This window comes from Staurois parvus, unplaced genomic scaffold (assembly GCF_062004578.1).
Source record: "Staurois parvus isolate SC_StPar_1 unplaced genomic scaffold, SC_StPar_1.0 ptg001253l, whole genome shotgun sequence".
NCBI classification, from domain to species: Eukaryota; Metazoa; Chordata; class Amphibia; order Anura; family Ranidae; genus Staurois; species Staurois parvus.
Window position 1 is genome coordinate 569,642 of NW_028319049.1, and position 15,045 is coordinate 584,686.

At 48.6% G+C, this 15,045-nt stretch overlaps 1 protein-coding gene across 1 annotated transcript; it reads right to left on the reverse strand.

Annotated features, from left to right (window-relative positions):
• Window positions 1–4,220: 4,220 nt before the first annotated feature.
• Window positions 4,221–14,951, reverse strand: NGB (neuroglobin). The gene is made up of 4 exons (XM_089660594.1): window positions 14,817–14,951; window positions 7,124–7,235; window positions 6,686–6,805; window positions 4,221–5,173 (listed from the first exon to the last, which is right to left on the reverse strand). The coding sequence occupies exons 1-4, from the start codon at window positions 14,918–14,920 to the stop codon at window positions 5,027–5,029; spliced, it is 483 nt and encodes a 160-aa protein (XP_089516720.1). The 5' UTR covers window positions 14,921–14,951; the 3' UTR covers window positions 4,221–5,026.
• Between the last annotated feature and the right edge of the window lie 94 nt (window positions 14,952–15,045).

A 15,045-nucleotide genomic window follows, 5' to 3' on the forward strand; every position in this document is an offset into this window, starting at 1 on the left:
TGTTATTGTTTCTGTCTGCTGATGTGTGGAACAGATTCCAGTTTAAGGGTCGTGTGTGTGGGGGTGTCTTGTGCAGAGGAGTGCCATGTGCAGCAAAAGGCTCTCTGCTCTAGCATGTCCTGCAGGTAGGAGTGTCGTGCGCGGGGGCACGTTCTGTGTGGAGGAGTGTCGTGCGCGGGGGCGCGTTCTGTAGGAGTGTCGTGCGCGGGGGCACGTTCTGTGTGGAGGAATGTCGGGTGCGCTCTGTGTGGAGGAGTGTTGTGTGTGTGGGGGTGTGCTCTGTGTGGAGGAGTGTCGTGCGCGGGAGCGCGCTCTGTGTGGAGGAGTGTTGTGCGTGGGGGAGCGCTCTTTATGATGAGGGGGCGCGCTCTGTATGAGGAAGCGTCGCGTGCGCGCTCTGTATGAGGAAGCGTCGCACGCGGGGGCGCGCTCTATATGAAGCGTCACGTGCGGGGGAGCGCTTTGTGTGAGGAAGCGTCGTGCGCGGGGGGGGCGCTCTGTATGAGGAAGCGTCGTGCGCGGGGGCGTGCTCTGTATGAGGAAGTGTTGTGCGTGGGAGCGCGCTATGAGGAAGTGTCGGGCGCGTTCTGTGTGAAGTGTCGTGCGCAGGGGGCGTTGTGTGGAGGAGTGTCGTGCGCAGGGGCGTGCTCTGTATGAGGAAGTGTCGTGCGCGGGAGCGCGCTGTGAGGAAGTGTCGGGCGCGTTCTGTGTGGAGTGTCATGCGCAGGGGGCGTTGTGTGGAGGAGTGTCGTGCGCAGGGGCGTGCTCTGTATGAGGAAGTGTCGTGCGCGGGAGCGCGCTATGAGGAAGTGTCGGGCGCGTTCTGTGTGGAGTGTCATGCGCAGGGGGCGTTGTGTGGAGGAGTGTCGTGCGCAGGGGCGTGCTCTGTGTGGAGGAGTGTCCTGTGCTGGGGAGTCAGTGATAGGGATGGGATTGGAGAAGTGTTGTCGGTTTCCCTGGACACATAGGGGTTAGACAAAAATAAAATGGAAACACTACATGATTTGCAGGTGTGAAGTGATGACATGGTTCGCATGGAAAGTGGGAGCAAAAGAATGTCACATCACTTCCTCTTTCAACGTGAAACATGTCGTCACTTTAGACCTACAAATCATGTAGTGTTTCCATTTTGTTTATTTTTTTTTTAACCCCTGTAGCTCCTTTGCCCTGGATCTTGTGTCCACGCCATCACAGCTGAGACTACATCAAGATTGTTTTCCAACATCCCTCAGTCCTCCCTGGACATTCTGGAATCACTTGTTCTAGATCATTCAATTACTCTGTGTACTAAAACAAGCTGATTAACTTGACAGCCAGGAAACTAGCATTTTCAGAAGGGGGCAGTAACTGTCACCTTCATATTTATACATACGTCCTTTCACTTTTTTGTGATGTTTTTGCTGATCCTTCAGCTTTGCTGTAGCTGGTGAAAGGGAAGAAATGCTTGATGATGTCAGTGGTGTTATGCTGTACATTCACAGGCCACTTTATTAGGTGCACCTGTACAATTGCTTGGTAACACAAATTGCTAATCGGCCAATCACATGGCAGCAACTCAATGCATTTAGGCATCTAGACATGGTGAAGACGACTGGTGAAGTTCAAACCAAGCATCAGAATGGGAAAGAAAGGGGATTTTAGTGACTTTGAACGTGGCATGGTTGTTGGTGCCAAACGGGTTGGTTGGAAAAAAAACTGATGTACTCGGATTTTCATGCACAACCATCACTAGGGTTTACAGAGAATGGTCCGAAAGAGAGAAAATAGCCAGAGAGTGTCAGTTGTGTGGACGAAAATGCCTTGTTGATGTCAGGAGAATGGGCAGACTAGTTTGAGATGATAGAAAGGCAACAGTAACTCAATTAACCACTTGTTACAACCAAGGTAGGCAGAATACCATTTATGAATGCACAACATGTCGAACCTTGAAGCAGATGGGCTACAGTAGCAAAAGACCACACCGGGTGCCACTCCTGTCAGCTAAGAACAGGAAATGGAGGCTACAATTCGCACAGGATCACCAAAACTGGACAACAGAAGATCGGAAAAACATTACTGGTCTGATGAGTCTGGATTTCAGCTGCACCATTCACATGGTAGGGTCAGAATTTGGTATCAACAACATGAAAGCATGGATCCATCCTGCCTTGTATCAACGGTTCATGGATGTGCAGCCGACAAATCTGCAGCAACTGCGTGATGCTATCATGTCAATATGGACCAAAATCTCTGAGGAACGTTTCCAACACCTTGTTGAATCTACAAAACCATGAAGACGTAAGGCAGTAATGAAGGCAGAAGGGGGTCCAACCCGGTACTAGCGAGGTGGACCTAATAAAGTGGCCGGTGAGTGTATTTTGCTGTACATTCATGTTTCAGCTGCTGATTGCAAGATATCAGGTAATAGAAGAGGCCTTCTCTATCACTGAAATATGAACTGTCTGTATTGCAATATAGTCCTCAGTGGGATTCATACCTGTCCTGCAAAGTGGAAGTTTGAATCCGATTTGCGACTAGGGGGCATAGCGAGAGCAGAAGGTGCTTGGATTACTCTGCGGAAGCCAGTCCTCATACAGCTCCTCTTCTCAGGTTGGAAGGACTGAGACTGGTTGCAGTTTGTAAATTAGAAGTAATCTAATAAACTCAATTACAAGCCAGCAATTTCCAGAGATCACATTTTAGCAGAGGGCCCCTACTACTACTGCTGGTCACACACAGGTGATCTCATTTGACAGCTCTGCGGGGGTGGAGCTGCTGCCTGGAGGTGATGTGATTGGATCGTTTCACCCCAGGGGTGGACTGACAACTCATGGGGCCCCCGGGCAATAGGGGATCACGGGGCCCCTGTGTCCTTGGCCAAACTTAAAAAGGCCTATGAAAAAGGTACCAGGAGCATCTCATGGGGCCCCCTACTGCCCCCGGGCAGTGCCCGAGTTTTCAAATGGTCAGTCCGCCCCTGGTTCACCCTTCACAATGGTAAACATAAAGAAGCCAATCTGAAATTTCATAATCTCATCACTTGTTTTCTGTTTGTACACAGTGGCGTCCCACGGCAGGTGCAGGGTGTGTGCGCCGCACTGGGTGACAGTGGACCCGCTCCACTAAAAAGGTAAGTTGTAAAGCAAGCTGACGATTCCCGCAGGATAGATCCGTCCATCCTGCGAGGATCGTCGGCTTGCTTTACAACTTACCTTTTCGTGGAGCGGGTCCGATGTCACCCCGTATAGGTTGCATGCCGACGATCCCCGCAGAATGGATGGGATATGCAGATTAGGGAGCATAATGGATTGGACTCCAATCCATTATGCTCAATCTGCAGATCCAATCCATCCTGCGGGGATCATCGGAGGGGGTGTCACTAAGTATTATCGCCCCGGGTGACACCAACCCTAGGGATGCCCGTTTGTACGATTATAACAAAACACTGAATTTCTTAGTTTCCTCATTACGTGAGACTCTTTGTCAGGTTTTATTGGTGTCCCGGTTGGGGGGAGGGGTCTCTCTCACTTTTTGGGTGTCATAAACAATATATTTGAGTTTGTGTCAAACAGCAGCTGCATTTCACCTGAAGCACTACACTCCTCAATAGGGGGCGCTGCGACCTATCCAGTCTACACAATAGGAATATGGCAATCTTCTTTATCAAAGTGTTTACAGAAAGAACGGTTTCCTGGACACAACAGCCGGTCTGAATATTCCTTTTCATGATGGATTGGGACAGAATGGAGGGAGAATCTGATTATTAGCTGACTTTACTGTCAGACATTGTGATAAACACGATCTAAAGTCATGGACACATCCACTTCATGGTTTATGCCCCCTAATAAACTGCATACCACCTCCATTGTCCCATTTACACCTCCCCCCCCCAACTGGTGTTCCCCAACAAACCTCACACCCTCATTACACTGCGTGGTCTCCTCTAGTGTCCCCCATTACACACTGTGCAGTCCTTTCCAAACACACCTCATGGCCCTGCTAATGTCCCCAAAACACTGCATGACCTTTTCCGATATCCCCTATCAAGCCCTATACCCTCCGCCGCCATTTCAACACACTACGTGCCCCTTCAATGTTCCCTGACAAACCTCATTCCCCCACCAGCATTACGTTGTAGGCCTTGTGCCCCTTTACATGTTCCCCAACAACGCATGCCCCCTTCTGTGTTCCCCAACACACCCCCTCCCTCCTGTATCCCCCCCCAATAAACCACACAGCCATCACTTCTTCCAGTTTAATGATCAATAAACTGCATGTCAGCCACAGACAAACTTTAGGAGTCGACTGTCGGGGGGGCCCACATCAGCCAATCACATTTCAGACACTCCTCTCCTGCTGCTTGTACAAGGGGGGTGATTAATAAAGAGCCACAGTCTTTGCTGTCTGGTGCATTTCTGATCTCTCCACCAATACCCTTCCAGTTTATCACTTCCACCTTCTGCTGGTAAAACTAACAGACTGTGTCAGCATAAAATGTTAAAATTTCAAAATAATTAAAATGGCAAAAAATCTGTAAAAAAAAAAAAAAAAAAAAAAAAAAAAAAAAAGATTTTTGTTCCTGTACTGAAAATCTGGAAATTAGAAGAGAAAGTCTCAGAAAAGCAGCGGATATCTGATTGGATGCTGTAGGTGGCCCTGACTTGTGATTGGGCCCCCCGCACCCTCCTGAGTCCAGTGAACATGTGGTTTCTTCCTGGCAGATTCTGCACATTCGTCGGTGAATATGGAGCTGATCTCGTCCCCAGTGTTGGCACATAACGAGCACCCACCGTGTCAGACGTGTGGCAGCATTAAGTCCAGCTTACAGTGATGTAGTGTGAACAGACCGCTATATAGAAACTGTACAATGACACACAACACAGTACGGACACACAACGTGGCACAGACACATAACGAGGAGAACACATAGGCCGCAGCGCTGTACACACAGTGCTGCCTCCACTACAGGCTCCACAAACAATGAGAATCCCAGCCCAGCACCCACGGATCTCCACTGAGGTCTTGTCCTTCACCCCGTGCACACTTCTCATTCACCCTGCTGTTCTCTGTACCAGCCGCGGCTCATGGAACCCACCACTACAGCGTACAGCTGACTCCATGCTTCTCGGGTCTCTGGTGTGAACAATTCTCCCAAACCAGATTCCAGAGCGAAGAGCAGTGACTCGCCCACCGTCTGTAGAAAAAAAGACCTCTTAGAAGTTCTGCTATCAAACAGGCATTACACCAGTCGCTGTAGAGGATCTCAGCTGAAATCAACTGGACTGCGAGAAAAGTGTTACAGAGCTACTTCACCCGGAATTATTATTTCAGTGTTTGGTGGAAGGCACCTGTTGATCACTTCCACGTCTCAAGACACCTATGGTGAGATCTCTGTCTTTGGGAGATCCCATTCACAGAAGTTCTCCATTTGACATCTTTGCACTCACTTTACCACTCTGTCCACACCCCCTGGGGTGACCTCTTTGACCCCACCCTCCTAAGTTGACCCCCTCTGACTGGTCCTGCCTGGAGTAACCTTTCTGACCACCATCCTTGCCTGCAGTGACCTCTCAGACCACTGCCCCCACATGACCTGACCACCGACCCTACCTAGATAGACCTATACGACTACCAGCCCCAATCAGGGTGACCTCTCTGACCACCCTCCTTATCTGAGGTTACTCCTTTAACCAACAGCCATGCCTGGGGTGAACTCTGACCACTATTCCTGTCTGGGATTACTTCTCTAACCTCTGTATCTGGGGCAACCTTCTCTGACCACCGTCCCTTCTTGGGGTAACCCATTTGATCAACAACCCCATCTGGGGTGACTTCCCTGACCATGCCTCCCACAGAGTGACCTCGCTGACTATCTGTCCCATCCCTCTAATCACACCTCCGTAGGGCTCTTTACCAATAGTTTATTATATACTAAATTTAAAGTTTTTGGCATTTTAACATGAAGACATTTGCTGGAAACCAAATGGCAGTGTGCATTTTGGATTGTCAGCTCTTGAGAACAGGAAGACTTGGTACCTGATGGGACCACTAGGAAGCACCACCTGACCACTCTTCACACACCTGAGGGTGACCCTTTTGACCACTCTTTGGGGGGTGGCCCCTCTGACTGCCAGAAGTTAAGCTGACCCTTCTGACCACCACCCCCAAATGCAGTGACCTTTCTGACCAACACCCCCAAATGCAGTGACCTCTCTGACAACCGGGTCTGCCTAGAGTGACTCATCTGACTACCAGCCCTACCTGGAGTAGTGACCTCTCTGAGCACTATCCAACCCTAGGATGACCTCTCCGAGTACTGTCTCTCCCTGGGGTGACCCCTTTGACCAACAGCTCCACCTGGGTTGACCTATGACCACCAGTCCTGTCAGAGTTGACCTTTCTAAACACTGTCTTTCCCTGAATTGACCTCTGACGACTGCCCCTCTTTGGGATGACCACTTTGATCAACAGCCCCAGCTGCGGTGAACTCTGAGCACGATTCCCTCAGGATGCCCTCTCTGACTATCTGCCCCATCCATCTATTTCCACTTCTCTGGGAGGCCTTTAGAAATATCTCACTGTACATTTAAAATTTTCGGCATGTTATCATGAAAAGATATTTGCTGGAAAATAATGGTGGTATGCGTTGTGGATTGTCAGCTCTTGAGCAGAAAGTCTTGTTACCTGATGAGCAAACATTTCCCACCTTGAATGATTCTAGCTTAACGCCGGTAGCTCGATGTTTGCGTCCCAGGCCGGTCAGATATTCGTCCAGAGATGACAATGAGTCCAGGCTGGTGGCCGCAGCTTCGATAACAGTCATAACCTTAAAAAAGACAGCACGGCTGCAATAAAATATACCAGCACTAGCATGTATCTGGCATGGAAACATTAGGGGAAAGGGGTGACCTATTGAAACCAACCATCAATCTTACAATGATGAAGGGACAAACCTACTAGCTGCAGCAGGGGCTCCCAGGGGCACCCTCCAGTGGAGGGTGGTGGAGATGCTCAGTAACCTATGGTCCTTATTAGACTGACCAGAAGAAATCTGAACCTTTTTATGTGAATGGTGAGATATCAGTCTATGGTCACATCTCAGATATCTGCCTTGAAGAATTAGACCAAGGAGACAGTTACTCACTTTGCGGATGTGTTCACTGAACTCGCTGGAGCTTAGACATTCCTGGACGGTAGAGAAATGAGCAGAATTGTACTGGAAAAGGAAGACTAAGTCCGGCTCTAACTCGAACAACCTGCAAGAGAGCCAGAGATCATCAGATACAAGAACATTTCCAACACTTGAGAGAATATCGTAATATGGTGCAACAATCCCTGACCATTCCCTGGACGGAGAGAACTCTGCTGACACTTCATCCTGATCTGGAATCCTACCGCCCTTTTATATGGAGCATGGGCAGACAGAAATATCAGTGTCAGCTCCATATGTATTATCACTTCTACACAGAGAATTAATTCTTACTGAAATACAGAAACAGAGTGCAAGAAAAAAAAAAAAATAATAATCAAGAAATAAAAATCTATTACACGGACATATCACAATATCCCCAATAATGACGGAAAGGAACTATCACTCAGAACTGAACCTTTACTTGGGTTCACCCAAAGTGGCCACTCAATAGCACTAGTGGACATGACGTCTACAACAGTCTCTAAAGAGGGGGGGGCAATATCCACGGTATACAGTCCCCATCTCCTCCAGTGTAATCAACGTGGCTGAGTGGAGGCCACAACTATGACAGAGGATGAGATCAAAGAGAAGATTAATGGGCGTCTATGGAATTATGGAGAATGAATCCTCCAAGTAAACAAATAATGTTTACCCCAGAAAGGTTCTCATGCCTATATAAAAAAAAACTAAATAATTTGTGTGGTGTCTCAAAGGTCCGATTGCTTCCTTTTTCTATGAGGTCTGCATACCTTTCATATCCCTGGCCTTAGTGCTGGTAATGGGTGTTGAGTGACACCAGGATGGAGTCTTTTCTTCATCGGTTTCATCAGACAAAAAAAAAAAAAAAAAAAAAGAAGAGGACATCAGGATGAGAATTCCCAAAGTTTGATAGGAGCCATCAATGAGATCAGAATTCCCATTCCGAGTCTGACAGTTACCAGAGCCATCATCAGATTCAGAATTCCTGATGTTCATTGAACCCATTACCAGGATCAAAATTTGTCTCGAGTCTGGTCACCATTGGAGCCACCATCAGGATCAAAATTTCTGTCCCGAGTCTGGCCACCGTCAATATTATAACTTCTGTCCCGAGTCTGGCCACCATCAATATTATAACTTCTGTCCCGAGTCTGGCCACCATCAATATTATAACTTCTGTCCCGAGTCTGGTCACCATAGGAACCAATACCAAGATCAGAATTCTTGACCTGGATCTGGGCAACAATGGAGCCATTGCCAAGACCAGAATTCCTGTCCTGAGTCTGGTCACCATTGAAAACATTGCCAAGATCAAAATTCCTGGCCAGAGTCTGGCCACCATGGGAGCCATCGCAGGGATCAGAATTCCTCTCGAGTCTAGCGACCAGGCTGGATCAGAATACCTGAGCTGAGCCTGGCCACTACCAGAGTAATTCATAGGGATCAGAATTCCCAGCTTGAACCCCTCAATGTGAACAATGGATCTCCTCTGCCATATCCACCTCTTGGCAGCACACAAAGGACCCCAGCCAGGAGCAGACTGACCATTTGGAAACCCGGGCACTGCCCGAGGGCCCGGGGTCAGTAGGGGGCCCCATGAGATGCCCCTGGTACCTTTTTCATAGGCTTTTTTGAGTTTGGGCAAGAACACAGGGGCCCCATGATCCTCTATTGCCCGGGGGCTCCATGAGTTGTCAGTCCGCCCCTGACCCCAGCGTTTGCATGATGTTTTGAAGGTTTTCCAGTAAAGCTGTATTAAACCCTATAGAAAACCTCTTATATTGAAGTTTACCAATTCTTAGATGTGATGGCTGCATTCATTTCTTATTTTAGGCTTTCGTTCCTTTATTTTCAGCTGGTGATCTAGCCAGTAAGTCTGTTGTTTTTCAACAGAACAAGCTCTCCTGTAAATGTAGTAGTTAGAGTGTTTAGACAATCCATTTATAACTGACAGGAGTGCATACAACGATTAGCTTTTATTCATGCAAACCTTTATCCCACAACAAAAAAAACCTTGTTGTAATTGCTTGTTTAACTTCAGTATGAACTAGAGTTTGGCTTCAGTTTGTTAGAGTATTTTAGTGGCGGTGGTATGGGCATGCGGGGGGTGTGCACTGTTCCTGTGTGATACCCGGGGAGGCCTGGGCACACAGGGGCTTGGATAGCAGGGGGATCAGAGCGGCACGCCGGGAGGACAATTACCGAATGATGCCCTGTGTCTGTCTCTCCCTTCAGCTGCAGAAAGCTGGTTTCTTCCCTTCTCCCTCCCGCTGGCTTTCAGCTGCTGGAGGGAGACATAGACACAGTGTATTGTTCTGCAATAATCCCCCTCCCTGTGCTGCCCACATCTGACTGCCCCCAGTGTGCCCGGGCCCCTTGTCCCCCCGCAGCGCTGCCAGCTTTCCTCTCCTGCCGGCTGCTGTGGGTACACAGGCCGATGGAGAGTGGGGGAAGGGGCCTGTAAATATGTAATTTACCAGCCCCTTCCTTTTCTGAATTGGACACAGTGAGCGATCAGTACCAATCACTCCTGTGCCCATTGATAACTGAGCATAGTAAACTCTGTTTACTATGTTTCAGTTTATGAATGAACAGCAGCCTCTGTCTCCTGTTCATTCATCTTCAGTGCAGCTGAGGCTACAGAGAAAGGAACTGAAGAATCTGTGTCCTCAATTCCTTTCCCTACCTCATAGGTGACATGTCAGGGGTCTGTTTAGACCCCTATTTCATCCAAGCCCCCTCCCCCTCAACAGTATTGTTAATACATTGTTTTGTACAAAATCATTTTAAAAATGTAAAAAATAACTTTTAAACTTAGGAAAAAAATAGAAAAATAATTAATAATGATTTCTAATGGCAGCCTTCCTGTAGGAAGTGATATCCGACCATGATGGTGTCCCACCGTCTGTGACAGCACATGGATCAATAGGCTAGCACCAATCACATCATTTTACAGGGGCCAGTTTGGGAGGGGGGATTTAAATCTGTATTTCAATCTGTTAGTACATCTAAACATTCCTTCCCCCTGGACTGACAATCCTGCTGTCCAAAGGTGCCCCCTGTGCTCCTTTATACAGAGCAGGGGCGCTCTAATACAGGAGGTGTGTTATTGGCCAAAATCACCAGGTGAAAACAGAAGGGAATAAAAGCTTAAAGAAAACTAATGCAGCCATCACATTGAATAATTGTTACGCTGCAATATATTACATTTTTGGTTTTGGGTTTTATACTGCTCTAATGACTTTGGCTAATTTATATTCAGCATTTTAGCAATGAACATGCAAATCAAAATAATATTGAAACCCCTAGTAACCTCTGGAGGGACCCAAGAGTTCCATGGAACCCTGGTTGAGAATGTCCGATTTAGACATCTGCAGCTTTAAAACTTCCTACTCCTACAAAAACCATATTCTGGACACATCGCCCGACGTCAGCAAAAGAATCTGACAAAGCCTAGGTCAACAGAAGGACGGGCAGGACCCATGGGGCCCATGAACAGCACAGAGCCCACCATGTCTATAAAACCTGTCCTGTCCCCTAAACATGGCTGATTAGAGAAGGGGACACTTGGCCCCCAGGAACTCTGGGGGCCCCAGCATGTCCTCTTTCCAAAAATTGTACTTGAGGACTTCCAGTTCCCCCTCTGAAGGATAATGCACAGAACAGTGTTTAATTCATTGGAACGTTGAGGTGTAGACTTCATCAATATTAGGATTCCATATTCGTTTCCTTAGGCCCCTTTCACACGGGCGTTCCACTTTTTATTCAACAGTTCAGTCACGTTTTTTCCAAGAAAAAAACAAATCAGTTCACATCAGTTTTTTATCACTTTCATATTTATCGTCTGTTTACATCCATTTTTCTTCCGTTTACATTCATTTTTTTTTTTAACAGAAGAAAAATAGGGTTTTCTTCCGGTCAAAAAAAAACGGATGTAAACAGATGATCATTCACTTACATCCATTAGTCCATAGAAATACATGTGGGTCCGTTTTTCACCCATAAATGGACAGATGAAAAATGGACATATGGAACAGCCGTGTGAAAGGGGCCTTAGAAGTCAAGAGAACCCAGGGCCGTGGATAAGGGGGTACCACCAGTCCTCCTGTACGGGGGGCCCAGGCAGCTGGGTGAATTGGATGTGGGCAGTGAAGGTGATCAGCACAGCATGGGGGGAGCATTACTGGAACTGATCCCCTGTATGGCTCTTTCTGCAGCATCTGAAAGCTGACTTCTTCTCCTCTCTCTCCCGTTGATTTTCAACTGCTGCAGAGAAAGCGATAGAGGGGATCGGTTCCAGTAATTGCCGCCCACCCTCCCTGTGCACATCTGATTCACCCAGCTACCTGGGCCCCCACAGTGCCGGCTTCCCTCCTCTCCTTCCCACCGACAGCTGCAAGCACACAATAAGATCCTTCAGGAAGGAGGGGGAAGAGTCCGATAAATATGTCACATTAACCAGCCCCTTCCTTCCCTGAATGAACCCAATGAGTGATCGGTACCGATCACTCACTGTATTCATTCATGACTGAAGCATAGTAAAAAGTGTTTTTGTTTTTTTTAAGGGGGCCCTGTCAAGTTGGCTGTATGGAGCCCTATGGTTTCTAACAGCAGCCTTCAGAGAACCTCCAGAACAAATGTAAACATCAGACATCTTCCTGAAACTTTTACTTCCCCATTATTTATTTGTTGAATGTACAAAGTGTCCTGTGTGCCGGTGTGGGCTCTCTGTCGGTCGGTGTTCACTAGAAATCACAAACCTTTCCCGAAGCCAGCCCTCAGTCTGTCTGCATAGGGAATGTTCTCTCTTCTTCCTTGCTGGGCAGTTTTGGATCAGAAATATTCTAAGGTCATCTTCACAATATGCAGTTATCAGATGATCAGTTTCATAAAGTGGCCACGTTTGTCCGCTATACAGACTGGGGAAGATTTACTAAGACTGGAGCACACGGTATCTGGAGCAGCTGTGCATAGAAACCAATCAGCATCCAGGTTTCATTGCCAAAGCTTAATTGAACAAGTTGAAGTTAGAATCTGATTGGCTCCCATGTACAGCTGCACCGGATTCTGTGTGCACCGGTTTTAGTAAATCTCTCCCACAATGTTGACTTTTCACCAAGAAAATCAACAAAGGATCTGACCAAGAGAGGTCAAACATTTCCATACAACTGGGTATCAGGTGAAAGATAAAAAACACACGTGACTCTATACAGTGTCTGTACGCCCCCATGCTTGGCCTGGGCCTGCACCCCCCCATGCTTGGCCAGGGCCTGCACCCCCCCCATGCTCGGCCAGGGCCTGCACCCCCCCCATGCTCGGCCAGGGCCTGCACCCCCCCCATGCTCGGCCAGGGCCTGCACCCCCCCCATGCTCGGCCAGGGCCTGCACCCCCCCAAACCCATCACTACACCGTGGTATAGGTCACACTGCGCAGCTGCTCACGGCACACGAGTCCGGAGGGCCCTTTATGTTCCTATTACAGAGATAGGCATCCTGTTCCTAGCAGATACTGAACTGCAGGTTGTTCCACTTGTCTGCTGGGACTTGTAGTTCACATCACATGGAGCTGTTCTGGGAACCCCCTATGTATCCTTAATGCAATCACAGTACATCTCGAGTCTATAAATTCCCCATGACAAGACAGAGCTGATGTGTCTCTGTATCCCAGCATGCCCCACCAAAGTATCTTCCGTCCTTGTATTACTACAAATCCCAGCATGCCCCACCAAAGTATCTTCCGTCCTTGTATTACTACAAATCCCAGCATGCCCCACCAAAGTATCTTCCGTCCTTGTATTACTACAAATCCCAGCATGCCCCACCAAAGTATCTTCCGTCCTTGTATTACTACAAATCCCAGCATGCCCCACTGAAGCATCTTCCATCCTTGTATCACTACAAATCCCAGCATGCCCCACCAAAGTATCCTCCATCCTTGTATTACTACAAATTCCAGCATGCCCCACTGAAGCATCTTCCATCCTTGTATTACTACAAATACCAGCATGCCCCACCAAAGTATCTTCCGTCCTATCACTACAAATCCCAGCATGCCCCACCAAAGTATCCTCCGTCCTATCACTACAAATCCCAGCATGCCCCACCAAAGTATCTTCTGTCCTTGTATTACTACAAATCCCAGCATGCATCGTGTATCTTGTGTCTCAGTAATACTACAAGTCTCAGCATCCTCCAGTAGCATCTTAACCATATCTACATACCCACCATATCTCAGCAGCTGTCTCTCCAAACCCTGTAGAACTACAATGTCCAGCATTCCCTGCTACTCCCCCCACACTGTAGGAGTAAAACCTCCAGCACTCAGCAATCATCACATAACACTGCAAAAAATATACTTCTCCATGCGGTCTTCCCTGGTATCTGTAGATTTCTATGCCTCCCTCTGATTGGCCAGTGATATCTGGACCACACGCAGCACAGCTCAACTTCTCCCTTGCACCAGGTGACACCGTGCGAGCCTCCTGACACCGGTCATCCCTGGTGGCTCTTGCTGGTCCCACTTTGATGCACTAGGTGAAATGAAGGAGCTCTGCACCTCCTGAATTGTAAGTCATTTAAAGTGCCATCAGCAGCATGGTGGGAACTGTGCGGAGCCTCCGACCACACAAGGAGTACACGCAGATGAAGGATTCTGCCAACAGGAAATCCCTCGCTGTGTCCGTTCATTGAAGTGTGCAAACATCATTTGGATTATGAGGTGCAGAACTCCCGGATTCAGGTGCAGAGCCTCGTCACTGTCCTGGGATACAGGAGCTGTGGAGGTCAGGTCAAGGAATCCTCACATCTGGGGCGTGCCAATGCTATGCCCACAGACTATGAATCCTTAATAACCCCCCCCCACACCAGAAAAGTGTGTCAGTATATACCCTACAGCCACACTAAACTATAGCCCCTGGGTTCCTGCCCTCCCCCCCTCCTAAAATGCCCGATGTGAGCCTTACCCTACAATAAAGTGTTCAGCCTCACCTTACAGTCCAGTCCTATACCACAATACACAGGTTCAGCCTCCCTGTATAGTACATAGCCCGGGTCCAGCCCCCTCCTATGGTACAGTGCCCAGGTCCAGTCCAGCCCTATACCACAATACACAGGTTCAGCCCCCCCATATAGTACATAGCCTGGGTCCAGCCCCCTCCTATGGTACAGTGCCCAGGTCCAGTCCAGTCCTATACCACAATACACAGGTTCAGCCCCCGCCCCCCCCGTATAGTACATAGCCTGGGTCCAGCCCCCTCCTATGGTACAGTGCCCAGGTCCAGCCCTATACCACAATACAAAGGTTCAGCCCCCCCTGTATAGTACATAGCCCGGGTCCAGCCCCCTCCTATGGTACAGTGCCCAGGTCCAGTCCTATACCACAATACACAGGTTCAGCCCCCCCGTACAGTACATAGCCCAGGTCCAGCCCCCTCCTATGGTACAGTGCCCAGGTCCAGTCCTATACCACAATACACAGGTTCAGCCCCCCCGTACAGTACATAGCCCAGGTCCAGCCCCCTCCTATGGTACAGTGCCCAGGTCCAGTCCTATACCACAATACACAGGTTCAGCCCCCCCGTATAGTACATAGCCTGGGTCCAGCCCCCTTCTATGGTACAGTGCCCAGTGCTTGCCAACCTCCCTTTCAGCCCAATGCCAGGCTCACCTGGTGAACAGCACGGTGCCATGGTGTAACTGGTCCTGGCTAACTATCTGCCAGCTGTCCCGGATCAGCACTTTTTGGGGTTCTGTAAGCATCTCTTTCTCCATGTTCCTCGGCTCGATGCCTCCCCTCTCTACAGTCCGCTGGGGTGGTTGATTAGTGGGCAGAGCCCGGCTTTATTGATGCCACAGGACGGGCAGCATGGCACAGTAGGAGATCTCTCAGTTCTGTA